The 18,055-nt window shown below is 37.1% G+C and overlaps 1 protein-coding gene across 2 annotated transcripts in view; it reads right to left on the minus strand.

Annotated features, from left to right (window-relative positions):
- The window catches only part of LOC149018987 (signal peptide peptidase-like 2), a 109,124-nt gene extending 92,108 nt beyond the window's left edge, over positions 1–17,016 (minus strand). For both annotated transcript variants that reach the window (XM_089153079.1, XM_089153080.1), the window contains exons 1-2: positions 16,701–17,016; positions 14,004–14,162 (exon numbers count right to left, since the gene is read on the minus strand). In XM_089153079.1, the coding sequence (XP_089009205.1) occupies positions 14,004–14,162; positions 16,701–16,844 (303 nt within the window). In that variant the 5' untranslated portion in view covers positions 16,845–17,016. The remainder of the gene's footprint in view (positions 1–14,003; positions 14,163–16,700) is intronic.
- Positions 17,017–18,055: the final 1,039 nt, after the last annotated feature.

Genomic DNA, 18,055 nt, shown 5'->3' on the forward strand with positions numbered 1-18,055 from the left:
ACAACAGCTATAGTGAGACCAATCTTTGGCATAATTTACATTTATGATTATGACCTATTTATGAATATTCAATTATGGTAATAGGTTATAACTATTGTTTGGTTACTACTAAATATAACACAGTATATAACAAGAAATAGGTTTGGTATAGTTGGGTGAATAATACACTATGTAGCATCAGTTTGGTTTTGGGTTGGTTTTGGTTTAGCTTGTGAATATGTATACCAGTTTTGGTTTTGGTTCAATTTTATTGGTTTGGGTTAGTTTTGATTCCCCTAAAGTGCTGCTATAGTGGACACTGGACATAAGCAAGGTGGAGGTTGGAGAGAGAAAAAGTAGTGTTTTGTTCTATTTTTTCATTTTTTGGTAACTTTACAATTTTACCCGCACATAAATGGTAATTCTGAACATGTTCATTAATGGTGTACCCGCATAGACAAAAATTAACAGTTTATGACAATATTCATAGACAGCTCTTGATCTATTTATGAATTTATGTCCAAATCAATTTATTTTAGTGAGAAACATGGGTCATAAATCATACCAAAATCATCTATGTATGTTTATATGTTAAATAACCATAAATTCAAACTATACCAAAGCAAGCCAAGGAGAAATTGCCAAGTTTTAAGTGCAATCTCACCCACCACCTTCTTCTCCTCACCTTTCTTTAGTTTCTAGTTTCCTAATTGTCACATTCATAAATAAGCAAATACCCTATTTGAATCCTATCAAATCAAATCAAAATCATTAAAAGTAAGAATTTCAAAAGGACACCCAATTCAAGAATCTGAAACTTGATTTTTGGCAATTGGTGAAATTTCAATATTCTAATGTCGGGGTTTTTCTCAAATCTAAAAATTCCACATATCTTAATATGATAACGTTGGTTATATATCCAAATACGTTGTAAAACATTCATTTGCTTTCATACGAAAAAAATATATATTTCATTAATTCTACCAAAAGTTTTTTTATTTCATTCAGCATGAATTTTTGATAGCATTCATGAGCACCAAATTAGATTTGATCAGCACATAACTCCTTTGATATAAAATAGATTTAAGGCAATCCCAAATTCATTTGATGGGTCTACCCATTTAGCCGATGAAAAGTTTATAAATATATATTGTGTATTCTCCTATTAGGTCATTGTGAGATTTGGGATTTTGCCCTTACAGTTTTGGATGAGAGTTTTTGTAACGTCGTTTTGATGATTGTGTGAGAAATCTCCATCGTAATTTTTTCTTCCTACATACTAAAGGTTCTTCTTCACCCATGGACGTAGTATACCATGTTCGGGTGTGAACCACCCTAAATCTTTATTTTCCTTCTATTGTTTTCAATTTCTGTTTGTGATTTCTTGCTTGTTGGTTCCAACAAGGATGAACCCTGACTCCATCCCAAACATAGTGTGATGCCCTAAATCTTTTTATATTATTACTTTAACACTATGTTGGAATGTTTCTCTACTCAAGATTATTAAAAGTCATGGTGGTTGGACCATGTGTCAAGACGGTTTGTTTAATGGTTTAACAAACGGTTCAAGTGTAAATGTGTAGGTAAATGATAATTTGAATAAAATTGACTCCAATTAATATTTTGGTCAAGACTTGGTATCGCTTGAAGGGCCCACATAGATGGAATTAAACTAAACTAAAAGCGGGAAAATGATTAGTGTAATTTTCTGGACCCAAAGGTACCCACAATTGGATGGCTAAGTGGGTCTTACACAAGATATTGAGGGGGACCCACAAAGCAAGGCTCAAAATCAACTCACGTGAGGTAATAAAAGCATATGATTATTATTTGTGATATTAATGCAACCGCCCCACCCACCATTCACCTCCACGTGGGGGAGGAGGTGGAGGGTGGGATTGTGATATTAATGCAATTATATGATCTTATGCTTAAGGATATCATGATACATCTATAACAATAATCAAATATTGTTGGTATAAAATGCAAAAAAAAAAAAAAAAAAAAAAGAAAGGAGAAAGAGGAGAGAGATTTTGATAGAAAAAATTAAGAAATGAGAGAGAGAGAGAGGAGAAGAGGAGCAAAAGAGACAAGAGAAAGAAGAGCTGTAATTCGTCTCTTAAGGTAAGACTACAAGCTTCTCCTCCCTAATTGTGAATAGAAATTCTTGATCTATATCCGAGTTGGAGGAATTATACATGAAATTGATAATCATGGTGTTAGATTCTTAGAAATCTGATTATACATATGTTGGAACCATGTGCCATTCAACGTAGATCACAAAGGTTATGAGAACACAAGTTGCCATATAAAAATGCTAACTTGATTTTTGAACAATTACCGAAATTGGGATATTCAAACCAACAACCCCTAGAATCTAGATTATGGACTCGAATATGAAATATATGGCATAATTAGGTTTGATGAACCTCTGTGAGCAAAAGCCCCAAATTTTGTGATGTGATTTGGGCCAACATATCGAATTTGGGTTGAGTGTAGCGTCTGACTGTATGGCTCAACTAAATCGTCCAATCATACAAAACCTACACTCAATGATACCAAGGCCTTTTTCCGACTTGATTAACCTACTGGAGTTGTGAATTGAATGGAAACATAGCCTTGGTGAGGCCGTAGAACCAAAAGCCCCAAAATTTGGATTGAAAATGGAGCAAAATACGAATTTGGTTAATGACTGTAGGACACGAGTGCAAGGTTTAAAGTATCCCACGATACTAGCCGATACTAGCCGATATGTATCCATATTTGACCTAACCGATAGGATACATCTCGATATGTCTCTCCATTAAACCACACTAAATACATTAGCCAGAGGCACAAAGCAATACAATACTCGATATAGGATGATACGTCTCTTAAAAACACCTGACCGATACGATACTCAATATCGATACTTTAAACCTTACATGAGTGTAGTGTTTGATCCAAGTATACTGACACTACACTGTCAAATGAAGCACTAAGATTCTATTGGACTAGTAAAATTCATATGGACCCCAGGAAAAGGAGGAGTTAAACTATATTAATTAAGTTTTAGAGCCGTGCTCCAAGATCCGTAAAGGAAGAGTGTATGACAGAAGAGTGGAGGAATGACCTTCAGTGTAGGATGATCATAAATATAAGACTATATTGAATTACTGACATCATTCACTCATCGATTTAGGTGTCAGTCATATCGTGAACAACTCCAAGGAAAAGACATCCACTCGAAAATAGTATAAATCATCTTGACTTAGAAGAAAGGATATTTGGATTTGAAAAGATGGGTGAGTATTATAACTCAACTCATGGATATATATATGATTGTAGTATATGATGTGAGTATATAGCCCAACTTATGTTGCGTGATTGTAGTGTGTGATGTGAGTGTTATAACTCAACTCATGGATACATAAATGACTATAGTGTAAAATGTGTGGAGTATAACTTGTATGCATGACTGTGAGGTACTAGGTGATACTTAATAAACTATATAGTGATATTATATCTTATAAATGAATGATTCTTCACTTATGAAATGACTGAGATAGGATGAGTGACTCTATAACTGAATCAAATGATTGTAAGAACTATGCATTTAAGCTTATGACTGTATAATGAGTGATTTATTGCATTACTTTGTTTATACACGATTGTGTTTTGGTTTGAAATATATACTTGTTTCAAACATTGTGTTAAGTGATTGTTCATGTGAACAATTTTATAAATGCAAGACTGAAATGGATTAAAAGACATCGTGTTGATGAGCATAGCCCTTGCAACTAGACTATAAAGTGGAAAGACTGAGTTTAAGCCAATGATAGCGGTCTATAAGGCGTACATGGCCTTGTGCCTTGAGACTGAAGCCACTTCGGTGGTAGACTGAAGCCACTTCGGTGGTAGACTGAAGCCACTACGGTGGTAGACTAAAACCACTTCAATGGTAAGATTGAATCCACTTCGGTGGTATAGACTAATGTACATCCTCTATGATTTGCTTAGGCTTATAACTAAAACTGAAAAAGGAAATGAAATTGAAAGGATTTGAAAAGAAATATTTTCCATAAGATTGAATAATCTATTTTAATGAAGTTGTGCATGTTGTATTTGATTGTAGTATGGTTGTGTTATAATATTCACTAGGCTAGTGTAGCTCATTCTCCCTTACCATGAACAAATAAACAAACACAAGACAAGGGTAAGGACATAGCCGTCCAAGAACATGATTGAAAGCCCAAGTTCCTTTTTGGTTTCAATAGTTCAACTTATCTTAGTTTGATGGTTATTTTTGTATCCTTGAGGTTTGTATAAGATGGTAAAGATGTTCAGTTAAGACGATACTGTATTTTGAAGACTGTAAGTTTTGTGTAATAATATTTATAGATAGTGTTAGTTGCCATCAAATAATCAGAGTTTGTACTTGACCCTCTCTTTTTATATAGACATTTTCGCTGTTACATCGTGATATTGATCTCTACTGTTTTCGAGGAAAGGATAAAGGAATTAACTCCCATGTCTCCCAGTAAGGTTTGGGTGCCATGGGCCCACTTTGCCCTAGCAATTGGGGGCATGATAGAAGTTGGTATCAGAGCTATGTTTTAGGTTCCATAGAGTATATCATCTGATGGCATAAGTGTTAATAATAGAAAAATGAAGAAAGGGACTGAACTGAACAGAAACCAATCGAACTGACTTGAGGTGGTTAGGATTGGACTGAATATGACCGAACTATATAGGAATGTATAGATGACCAACAAGATAGATTTGAATGAGTATACTGAAAGGTTTATGATTAGTTTGAACTACTTCAACTAGGGATTGAGGTTTAGGCAGTGGATTGACAAATTGTTGGTTTTGACTGAGGAAATGGCTAATAGGAGAAATCAAGACTATTGTCCAAACTAGAAAGATGGGTCTATGAGGAGGTGTACAGATTATCGAGAATTAAATCAGGTGACCATATAGGTTAAGTATTCGTCGCCCATGATCGATAACCTATTTGATCAATTACAAGGGGCAAAGGTTTTCTCTAAGATTGACCTAAGATCAAGATTTCACCAGTTAAGAGTGAAAGAGGAAAATATACCAAAGATTGCTTTCAGGACAAAATATGGGTATTATGAATTTTTAGTCATGCCTTGAATCAACTAATGCATCCACAACATTTATGGATTTAATGAATAGAGTGTTTCATGTGTCCTCGACCAATATGTGATCGTCCTTATTGACTATATATTAGTGTACTCCAAGAGTGATGAGGAGCATGAAAAGCACTTAAGAGCAGTATTGCAACACTGCAGAAGGATAAATTGTTCGCCAAGTTCAAGAAATGTGAGTTTTGGCTTGATAGAGCAGTATTCTTAGGTCATATGATATCTGCCGAAGGTATAATGGTGGTCCTAGAAAAGTACAAGCAGTAATGGATTGGCCTAAACCGACCAACGTAATAGAGATAAGGAGTTTCCTTGGGTTAGCTAGCTACTATAAGAGATTCATTAAAGGATTCTCCAAAATATATATTCCACTAACAAGACTCACTAGGAAAGGAGTTAGATTATTATGATGAACGTGAAAAGAGTTTTCAAGAATTGAAGCAAAGGTTGATAACTGCGCCTATTTTGAGTTTGCCATCTAGAATTGGAGGATTTGTCATCTATGATGATGTGTCCAGGAATGGCTTAGGGTGTGTACTAATGCAACATAGGAAAGTGAGAGCTTATGCTTCAAGACAACTAAAATCCATGAACAGAATTACCCAACCCATGATTTAGAGCTAGCCGCAATTATTTACGCCTCAAAGATATGGAGGCATTACTTCACCCAGAAAGAGTTAAATTTGATAAAAAGGAGGTAGTTGGAATTATTGAAAGATTATAACTGTAACATTAACTACCATCCTAGTAAAGCAAATGTAGTGGCTAATGCATCAAGTAGGAAGTCGGAAGGATGTTCTGCAGCATTGATAACTAATCAGCCCCATATTATTGAAGATGCTAGAAAGTTGGACGTAGAAATTGTGATCGGCAATGCTACGGCTTATCTGGAAAGTTTGACTGTACAACCCTCCATCCTTGAAAGGATAAAGAGGAACAGAAGAATGATGAGTTCCTAAACAAGATAAAGGAAAGAATGCAAAATGCTAATCAGCCAGATTTTAATCTTGATACAAAAGGAATTATGAGGTCCTAAACAAGATAAAGGAAAGAATGCAAAATGCTAATCGGGCAGATTTTAATCTTGATACAAAAGGAATTATGAGGTAAAGAATAAACTTTGTGTACCAGATAATGAAGAATTAAAACGAGAACTAATGATGGAAGGTCACAACAGCCCCTATACAGTGCATCCAAGTGGCACAAAGATGTATCAAGACTTGAAGGAGCACTTTTGGTGGAACAATATAAAGAGGGAGATAGTAGAGTATGTACATAAGTGCATGACTTATCAATTGGTAAAGGTAGAACACCAACAACCCTCAGGTTTGCTACAACCTCTGGATATACCTGAGTGGAAGTGGGAGCACATTACCATGGATTTTGTTACTTCTTTACCAAGGAATCCACAAGGTTATGATGTTATTTGAGTAATTATGGATAGACTAATCAAGTCATCCCATTTCCTGCCAATCCAGATTTTCTCCCTAAACAAACTAGCAAAATTATAGGTGAAGGAGATTGTGAGATTACATGGAGTACCCATTTCTATTGTGTCGGATCGTGATCCTAGATTTTCTTCTAGATTTTGGAGAAGTCCAGGCATTGGGCACTCAACTAAACTTCAGCACAACTTTCAATAAACTGACAAACAATCTGAAGGACTATTCAGATATTAGAGGATATATGCTTAGAGCTTGTGTGATTGACTTTAAGGGAAGTTGGAGTGATCATTTATATCTAGTGGAGTTTGCCTATAACAACAGCTATTCGTCTACTATCGGGATGGCACCCCATGAAGTGTTTTATGGAAGGAAGTGTAGATCTCCAATATGTTGGAATGAAATTGGTGAAAAACAAGTATTAGGGCCAGACCTAGTACAATAAACTTGTGAGAAAATAGATGTAATACAAAAGAGAGTGAAGGTTGTTCAAAGTAGACAAAAAAGTTACCTAGATATTAGAAGGAAGCCCTAGAATTTGAGGTAGGCGATAAAGTTCTCACTATTTTGGGCAAGTTGGGCATGACTAACATCTATACCTTAACTTGAGAGGGAGTGTTGACTGGTTCAGTTATAGTAGTAGTAGTTTAGACTATTTCCTCAATTCATTAATACTTGTTCCCCAAGTAAGAGTATTCTTGTAATATTGTATTTTTTTTTATACATTATAAATAAAGGGCTTGAGATCACATTGATCCATACAAGTCATTCTACCACAACCAACTTTCTCAACAATATATGATATACAGCTTGTATTGTGATGGACTAAATATATGTTGAACTCCATGAACCGATCTACTAGTATATTGAAGTCTATTTCTTTTTGCACTCATTCTTGTATTTATTGTTGTATTTTAATTAAAATTTTAGTGCTCTTGCATAATATCTATATTTTTGTTTATTAAAATGCATTTCCAGACTTCTAGTTTCGCCCATATACAGCTGCCACGTGTAAATCAAGAACACCACTTTGTGTTAGGTTTTAGTTAAAAATAACAATTCCATTATGTTTATTGCCCTCAAGTTATGCTTTACACCAAAAATCATGCCCAAAAAACACTTAAACCCCCCACCCCCACCCACCCCCTCCGCCCCCTAAACATGCATTTTTCACCGAAATCTTGATGTCTCAGGAGTCTCGACGAGATGAAATTTTTTACTATGCTTACAACTAGAAAGTTGATATCCTAAAGATACTAAAAATAAAAAATAAACATCAACCCCATGTTGCATTTTTTTAATTGAAATCTTGATGTCTCAGGAGTCTCGACAAGACGAAATTTTTTACTATGCTTACAACTAGAAAGTTGATATCCTAAAGATACTAGAAATAAAAAATAAACATCACCCTCATGTAGGAACTAGATATAATGTAATAGTAAGTAATAATTGGGCCCCATAACCTAGAGTCTAATTGGGCCAAACCTAACCATGAAAACCGGCTCGCCACTTTCTCTCATGTTCCTTCAATCTACATCAATGACCTAATGAAAGTTATTTAAAAAAAAAAAAAAAAAAAAAAAAAAAGGTGCATGAATCTTCGCTTATCTTTCACCACCAGAACAATCTGGAAATGCAGTCATCAGTTTCCCAAGAAGGAAAATCAAAATAAATATAAGCTGGGAAAAGCCATGTATGGACAATTTTCAACAACTGAATACCACACTATAAAGAGCACACTAGCAACAATGTGGATGAAGGATCAACAATAATTGACGAAATAGGAATTGAAGTGTTTTATTCTTGTGTGTATTATTCAGAACTTTACAATCAATATATACACAGCTGCTATCTATGAAATAGGAAAGAATATCCTACCTAGAAGATTAGAATAAATGAGAAATCTACCTAGAATAGAAGATTGCAATAAAATGAGTAATCTACCTAGAATAGAAAAATACAATAAGAAAAATAGCTGTAATAAAATATTACAATCTGATCTACTTAGATTAAAGATACTAATAAAATATTATGATATGATTCTAAGATTTTCCACACTCCCCCTCAAGCTGGTGAATAGGCATTCTCCATTCCCAACTTGGATATGCATTTTTGAAAGGCTAAGCTGCTCAATCCTTTAGTAAGTACATCAGCAAGTTGACTATGTGTAGACACATACGGCGTACAAATCAGTCCGCTATCCAACTTCTCTTTGATGAAGTGTTTGTCAATCTCAATGTGCTTGGTTCGGTCATGTTGAACAGGGTTATGTGCTATACTGATTGCTGATTTGTTGTCACAGTAGAGTTTCATTGGTCCACCCCATTCAACCTTTAGGTCTTCTAAGATAATCTTCAACCAAAGTAATTCACATATTCCTTGAGCCATTGCACGAAATTCGGCTTCTACACTTGACCGGGCCACAACATTCTGCTTCTTGCTCCTCCATGTCACAAGATTGCCACCAAGAAAGGTGCAATGTCATGTGGTTGACCTTCCATCTACTGCTGACCCTGCATAATTAGCATCAGTGTATGCTTCTAGTATCATTCCTTTATTCCTTCTAAATAAAAGGCCTCTCCCTGGCGTCCCTTTTAAATATTGTAGCACACGGTGAGCTGCATGCAAGTGAATTTCCTTTGGACTGTGCATGAATTGGCTGATTACACTAACTGCATATGCTATGTCGGGCCTTGTGTGAGACAAGTAGATTAATCTTCCTACTAGTCTTTGATACATCTCTCGGTTCACAACAACATCTTCTTCTGCATTCCCAAGTTTACTGTTGGGATCTATTGGAGTGCTTGCTGGTTTACACGCTGCCATTCCTGTTTCTTTAAGGAGATCAGTGATATACTTTTGTTGAGAGATGAAAATGCCTTGTTGAGGGTGAGCAACTTCAATGCCAAGGAAGTATTTTAATCTTCCTAAAGCCTTGATCTCAAATTCCTTAGCCAAGCATTTAGTCAAATTTTGTTTCTCTTTTTCTTCATTTCCTGTCACTATTATGTCATCAACATACACAAGTAGTGCCGTGACTCCCCCTGATGATGAGTGCTTGATGAACAATGTATGGTCTCCTTGACTTTTCTTGTAACCCATACTAATCATGACTTAAGTAAATCTGCAAACCATGCCTGCGGTGACTGTTTGAGTCCATATAAGGCCTTTTTTAACTTGCATATAGTATTAACAGCTAAATCATTCTCATAACCCGGTGGAACCTCCATGTAAATTTCTTCCTTTAGTTCACCATGCAAGAATGCATTTTTAACATCAAACTGTTGCAAGTCTCAACCATAATTTGCCGCCAAGGATAGTAAGATTCTAACAGTATTCATTTTTGCAACTGGAGCAAATGTTTCAAGGTAGTCAATCCCGTAAGTTTGGGTGTAGCCCTTGGCTACCAACCTTGCTTTGTACCTTTCTAAAGATCCATATGCTCGATACTTCAATGTATAGACCCATTTGCACCCCACAAGTTTCTTCCCTTCTGGTAACCTTACAAGTTCCCAGGTTCCATTGCTTTCTAATGCTTCCATCTCCACATTCATAGCTTGCTTCCACTCCTTATTGGATGAAGCCTCAGATAAGTTGTTCGGAATGGCAATGGTGTTTAAACTTACCAGAAAGGCTCTATGAGATGGGGAAAAATGTTTAAAGGACAAGAATTGGGCAAGAGGGTACATGGGTTTTGTTGTGCATTCTCTAGTGCCTTTCCTAATGGCAATAGGAAGGTCTAGTTCATTACTATCTGTGGGCACATCAGATTCGGTTTGTAGTGAAGGATTAGTCATTTGTACCTCATTTCCAGAATTTGGATTGGAGTCTTGAACTTGCACTGATTCTGGAACAAGATTCTTCTTCCTTGAGAACACCTTTTCTTTGCCAAATCTCACATGCTCAATATCAAAAATAGGCTCTTTCATTTCAAAGTTTGACATATATTCATGTTGTTCACGGTTTGACACGGGATGAGTCGACACAAGTTTAGGTTGTTCACAGTTTGACTCAGGTGACATAGTGAAGTATTTGGGAGTGAACTCTAAGTCAAGTAAGGAATTCCCATTCTTATCTTCCATTATTGAATGCTCCCCCGGAAGATGAGATGTGGAAAAATAAGACTTATGTTCATGAAAAGTGACATCAATGGAAACATAGAACCTTTTTTAAGGAGGGTGATAGCACTTATAGCCCTTTTGAGTGGAGGAATATCCTATAAATAAACATTTGAGTGCTCTAGGATCTGATTTACCCCGATGTGGTCCATGAATATGAACAAATGAGACACACCCAAAAATTCGAGGAACAAGGTTATTTGTCGTTTGTAGGTTTGGGTAGAAGCTGGAAAGGACATCCATTGGACTCTTGAATCCTAAGACTCTCGAAGGCAGCCGATTTATGAGATGAGTTGCTGTGAGGACTGCTTCCCCCCAAAATGACTTAGGCACATTGTATTGGAATAGGGAGGCTCTAGTTACATCAAGAAGGTGGCCATTTTTCCGTTCAGCTACTCCGTTTTGTTGTGGGGTATCAACGCACGATGACTCATGTATAATTCCCTCCCTTTGAAAGAATGGAGTTAGAATTTGATTGAAATAGTCTCTGGCATTATCAGATCTAAATCTTTTTATACTAACTCCAAATTGGTTTTTAACCATGGAATGGAAGTTGGGAAGAACACAACTAACGTCGGATTTGTTTTTGAGTAGAAAAATCCATGAGACACGAGTGCAATCATCAATGAATGACACGAACCACCTAGCCCCAGACACATTAGGAACTCTAGAAGGACCCCAACTATCACTATGAATGAGATAAAAGGGGATGGAACTTATTTTCTTGCTTAAAGGAAGTGGTACACGCTTGTGTTTAGCAAGCTCGCACACATCACAATGAAACTCATCAACATGTATGCCTTGAAACAAAGAAGGAAACAAAAGACTGGTTACCCTAAAGGAAGGATGTCCAAGTCTGTGATGGTAAAGCCAGATTTTTTCTTTATTGGTTTGAGAAGGACTACCATTAGTAGCATGTGATTGGCTTGGTGCCTCAAGGTAGTAGAGTCCATCCCTTTCTCTATCATGTCCAATCGTCCTCCTCGAATCCTTGTCCTGAAATACACAATGACTATGGTGAAAGACTACATTACAATGTAAATCTTGCGTGAGTTTCTTCACAGATACAAGATTTGTAGATAGTATAGGAACATGTAGGACATTTTTCAAGGTGAGGGATGAGTTGAGCTCAATATTTCCAGTTCCAGCCACAGTAGTTAACGAGCCATCAGCAGTAGCTATCTTCCTACTACTTGGACAGGGAGAATATGTGGTGAAAAGATTTGGTGAGTGTGTCATGTGGTCAGTTGCACCTGAATCTATGATCCAGGGGCTTGAAAGAGAATTACTAAAGACATTGAATCCAATAGAAAGTGGAAACTCAATATGCCAAAGAACATGTACCTGGTTTTTTGTTAAGGTTGCTCAAAAGAGTTTTTATACGTTTTACGTCCTCCTGATTAAGGCTAGCAACCTCTTTATTAGCGGCTTCAGGTTGCTGTGCAGATGTAACATGCACCTGACCATTATTTCCAGATTGCTCTCCTTTGTGCCCCCACTCTCGACTAGGAGGTTTACCACGAAGTTTCCAGCATCTTTCTAGTGTGTGACAAGCTTTCTTGCAATAGGTACACCATAGATTGTCTCTGTTTTGCTGTTTGGATTGCCCAGTTTTTCCACTTTCAGCAACAAATGCCTAGTTGGTTGTGGGAGTTGAATGCTCTCCTCCTTGAGATACCATTGCTGAACTATCAACACTTGTAGGCTCTAACATCAGTCCTCTTCTGCTCTCTTCCCCTCAAACCAATGCTACAACTTCATTGAAACACGGCACATCTGGTTTTCCAAGAATCTGAACCCTTATTTGGTCAAACTCAGGATTTAACCCAACCAAAAAATCATAGACTCTATCTTGCTCAATATACTGCTTTACTACTGTAGCATCCTCATAGCACTTCGTCTTGATGACTCGGTAATGATCCAACTCTTGCCACAAAGCTTTCAGCTGGTTGGCATATTCTGTAACTTGTTTTATTTCCTTGTTTGGCTGCTACTGTGTTTTAACCTTGACCTCATAGACTTGGGCCACATCTCTCGCCTTAGAATACGTCTGTTGGATAGCCTCCTAGATGTCTTTGGCAGTTGCCAAGAACATGCATGTATCACTGATTTCTGGAATCATAGAATTCCACATCCATGCCATAATCATAGAATCTTCTTCGTCCCATGCTTCATATTTTGGATCTCCTGGTTTCGGTCCATCTCCAATCAGGTGGCTCATCTTTCCTTTGCCCTTCAGAATGGTCCGAATAAGTTGAGACCATTTTAAATAATTTCTTCCATCGAGCCTGTAGGCAAATTGAATATTCTGCAATTCTCCATTCTGCAGATTTTTGATTGTCTGATCAAATGTAGTCCCGGAAGTAACCTCTCTTGGTTCTAACATACTCTTTGTAGGTACTTAAAAATAGTATGTGAAACAGTAACCAAAGATGTAGTAGAACGACAGACAAGACGGAGAAAGAAAAAAATCTGTTTTTTAGGTAAGGAAAAAAAAAAAAAAAAAAACAGAACAGAGTTGAATAAAGAATGGCAATAAAGGCCAAAGGAAGAATAATCTCTGTGTGGCGGAAACACCAGAGATTAAAGGCAATGAAGGCCTGAAAGCTAAACAGCAATCCCAAGATTGGTTGGCTCTGATGCCATGACGAAATAGGAATTGAAATGTTTTATTCTTGTGTGTATTATTCAGAACTTTACAATCAATATATACACAGCTGCTATCTATGAAATAGGAAAGAATATCCTACCTAGAAGATTAGAATAAATGAGAAATCTATCTAGAATAGAAGATTACAATAAATGAGAAATCTACCTAGAATAGAAGATTGCAATAAATGAGTAATCTACCTAGAATAGAAAAATACAATAAGAAAAATACCTATAATAGAATATTACAATCTGATCTACTTAGATTAAAGATACTAATAAAATATTATGATATGATTCTAAGATTTTCCACAATAATGCCTTGCAAATTTTACACCAACCAAATCTCATCAAGTTGGTCAATAATAAGAGCCGTTTGGTTTCAGCAATCAACCTAGCAAAGAACAGTATTTTCTGTTGCTTTCCCAACCCCAGGTAGAAGAAGGTTCATCAGTATGGAAGCTGAACATTCACTATTTTTATGTGGTGAATGGAAAAAACCATTTACTTGACCCCATTTAGTTTGGATGAGGCTCTTTTAGTCAAGTGAAATCCAGGCAGACAAAAGAAGTAACTTTCACATCATATAAAGTACTTCTCTGACACAGATTAAAAAAAAAGAAGAAATTGAACCCCAGAAAAAGTGCAAACTAGTGTGGTTGGACCTTAGAAGATGAACTGGAGCAACAATTTAAAGGGTTTGCAAAAACAGCAGGCAACTTCAAAGCTTTGTCTTCCTCAGTTGGCACACGTGTACCAAATCTAGCACTTAATGCTTCGAAAGTTTCACGTTCTGAACCATCAATCCAGCTCTTCACCAAAACCTGGAAGCATATTTGGAGAGTACACCAAATCAATATACTTGAAAGTTGAAACTATACCATGATTTATAGAGATCAGAAAATAATAAATAAATGATCAGGATTGGAGAGATGCAGAGTACACTATAATAGATGCCTTTAAAAAGGTAACAATCTAGAAGACAAAATTTCATGGAGTGTATGACAATAAAGCTCATTCACTCCAGGAGAAAAAGTGGTTCACCAAGCTGGACTGCATATAAACAAAAAAGCTGCCAATAATGCAACTACAGATGCCCACATATGGAAAAGAAACATATATAATCAAAAATTTAGGAAAAAAACACACATATGATCCAAATCCGGGAAAAACATTCATTCACCGATGAATTGGGAGTCTTTTCCTTAGAGTTTGATTTGCTGAACTCTAGATGGACTTCTTGGCAATTCCACGGGACTGAGCCATCAAGATTGGCTCACTTTGGCTCAAGTCCTTTTAGTTGGTCATTAGGGCTTGCCTCTTCTTAGTTTCCTCTGGTAGGTTTAACAGTAGTTAGCACCATCTTCCAGCCCCTATATTCAAAGACACACCTGTTCTCCTTGCAAGCGATAGTGACATTTTTGTCAAATAACCAGGGTCCTCAAAGAATGATATCAGACAACTTCATGGGTACCACATCACACCAAATTTATTCTGAATAGAACTGTAGAGTCACTGGAACCAGGCACCTAATGTTACATAAAGTGTGGCATAGTTGAGGAGGGAGACCTTGTATGGTTGGCGATGCTTCTCTAGCTTAAGTCCTGCCCTCTTCGTAAAACTTTCATGCTACCACTGTCCACAATTGCCTGAGCAAGTAGTCCCACTACTCTAAGTCTGGTGTGGAAGAAACTGCTTCTCCTCCAGTCTTCACCTTCAGTGTCTCCAACAAATATCTTTCACATAACATTTAAGTGGGCCTCCTCATGGTATTCTTCTTCTGTTCAAGCTCAAGTGGGTGGAGAGCAAACAACTTCTTCATCAAGACCTTGCTAGTTGGTATCTAAGAGTGCAAGTCCTCTTTTCTTAGAGCACTCTCTGGCAAAGTGTCCTCTGACTCCTCTCTTATGGCAGTAGAAAATTCTCCTTGGTTGTTGTTGAACATTGGATCTCTATTTTTCACTCTGATAGGATTTGGCACCTTATGAGGGACTGTAATGGATGGAGTGTATGGTTTGGTGGTAGTGGGGTTATGTAACCCAAATTCTAGGGTTCTTGAGATTTGAGATAAATCACTAAAATTGGGTCACTCTAGGATCCTCTCCTTGGGAACCAGCAATCAAAGAACTAGTTCTTGGGAAGCTTGGTTTGAATATTGTAACACACAATAACTTGGGGATGGTGTTGGATGGGTTTTAAACAACACCCGAGTTGGAATAGGGTTGTGGAGGATTAGAATTTTGGAATTGAATTATGGAAGTTAGGGTTTTAACTACCCAAACAATACCTATGGTAGACAAGGGTGAGACTGAGTATGCATCAGACTCCTTCAATTTGCAACCACTACCAACGATGAAATTGATAATGCATTTGACAACAAATCTACCACAAAATGAGATGGCAAGGCTTCTATCCTTTCCTCGTTAAATGAATGGGATGACCTCAACAAGAATGTGTTTGGCTCCATATATTGTGGTTGACAGGACCGCATATTGTTTGTGTCACAGTCTCCCTGAGAAAAACCACAAATTATTCATCTAAAGTCACCCCAGAAGGTTGAGCTTTGTGCATCAGCTAAGTGCTCACTTGCTGAATACTGGATCATGGGTTCAATCCTAAAAAAGCCCATCCGGAAACAAGGGTAAGGGGTAAGGCTGCAAACACTTGTCCCTCCCCAGACGCTGCTAAACATGGGTGGCTTGCGCACTATTACAGCCATTTATCACACCGCTCAAGGTTATGAACTTTTTAATGTTATTGAGGTTAAAAAAAGCTAATTCCACAAGATTCTTTTCTGAACTAAGACATTTAGCCAGTCGCTTTTGTACACCAGACCTGTAACACAAGACGTAGTTTCCTCCACCCAAACTAACAGCCGAACTAAATGAGTAAAAGTGCTGATTAAAACCATTGAAATTGAAAGGGAAATGAAGCAAAAAAAAATTATACATCAAGTGCAATGCCTGGACCGGCACTGGTTGGCTCATTGTTATAAACTAGTGACTTTGACCACTTTATTATGCATGGGAGACTAGATCAGCAGCCCTTTTTCTCACAATTCAGTACTTGAAGGGTCTTGAAATATTCTCTACAGTTTTGAATTCTTCGGTTGCTACTTGAACTATGACTACCCTAGCAGAAGCCCTTTTTACCTCCTTTCACCCCTAGCATTCTCTATTTTTTGCGTTCTGTTTTAGACAGAGCCGTTTCCATCCGTATTTAATTGCACTAAAAAGATTTTCTAATCAAACACCTCCAGAACATTGCTTTCCACAACCCAAACAAAAATGGTATGTAGCTTAAAGAAATCCAATGTCTCAGATATTGCAATCAACAAGAAAATTTGGTTCCAATACCCTTACCCTTTCGGTTATGTTGTGGCAACCGGTTGTTTTCAATGTTGAATCACTCGCCGCAACCGAAAATGAGGGGAAAATGACGAGGAAGACATGAAGAAGAGTGATGAGACGAACAATATTTATGGTGAAGCTTGCAGAAGCCGCCATGGAGGTCGCCTTTCACCCTTCTGGTTCTCTCTCTCCTCTGCAACCAGAGTCCCGTGAATGCGGTTTGGCTCTTGTTGAATCTTTCTTTCTCTATTGATAAGCCATTGTTACCGCATTGACAAGAAAGAGAAAAAAAAATCCGTATTCTCTGATGCAGAAGAGGAAGAAGACGAAGCCGTTGGCGAGCAACGCCAAATAAGGTTTGTTTGCATTTAAAGACTTCTTTAATTAAGGAGTGAAGTCTGACGTGGCGTTCGATTTGGATTATCATATGTAAGTATGTAACCCGGCAAAGTCACTCGAAAGTTTGTACACGTAGAGTAACAGAGCCAATAGGATAACGGAAAGAGGCATCTCTCCGATAATACCGTTATTAGCGGTTGATATAAGGACCACTCTACTCCTAATAGCATAATTGTCAATAGGGTTCTACTAAAAAAAACTATCTATAGAAGAGAATTGTCAATAGGGTTCTACCAAAAAAACTGTCTATATATGGGTGTCAAACTAGAAGAAAAATCGTCGGTTGTGCACATTTCTCTGTGCACACGGCGTGCCACTGTAGATTGATACCTGAATTATACCAAATAAAGGGATGAGATTAAGATATCAATTTTAAGTGAAAAAGACCCAATTAGAGAGCCATTTTAACCTTTACCAAAAAAACAAAGAGTCATTTTAACCTATACATGCCCATTTCCGATAACCTTTCCACAATTTTCCCATCCTTTAGGGTTTTCAGTTCTAATTTGTGTACCAATGAAAACAAAATCACAGTAGGGCTACATTGTAAAATCCATGGAGGGGAGAAGGTGTAAAATGAACGCTGAACAAAGTATGATTTAAGCTTCGGTAAGTATTTTTCCAACCTAGAAGGAGGTAATAACTAATAAGTGATATAGGATCTGGATTTGTATTGTGGGATGATGATCGAATTTTTTTCTAATGGGATCATTTTCCTTCTTAAACATATTTTTGTTTTCTTATTTTTCCCAAATTTCTTTTAACTGCACCATATAGTTCATCTTAGAAAACAAAGTTTTCATTAGCTGAAAATACTATTAATCTATTGATTGCTTTGGTGTTGAAGACGAATCACCATCTGTCTCCAAAATCATCTGTTGCAAATGATGAAATACTAACTTCCCAAGTTCCAGCTCCAGCTTGACCAGCTTCTATTGCCTACGCTATCTCAGCTCCATTCATCGCAT

Source organism: Hakea prostrata, chromosome 4 (assembly GCF_041222555.1).
Source record: "Hakea prostrata isolate BN-2017 chromosome 4, UWA_Hpros_2, whole genome shotgun sequence".
Classification (NCBI taxonomy): domain Eukaryota; kingdom Viridiplantae; phylum Streptophyta; class Magnoliopsida; order Proteales; family Proteaceae; genus Hakea; species Hakea prostrata.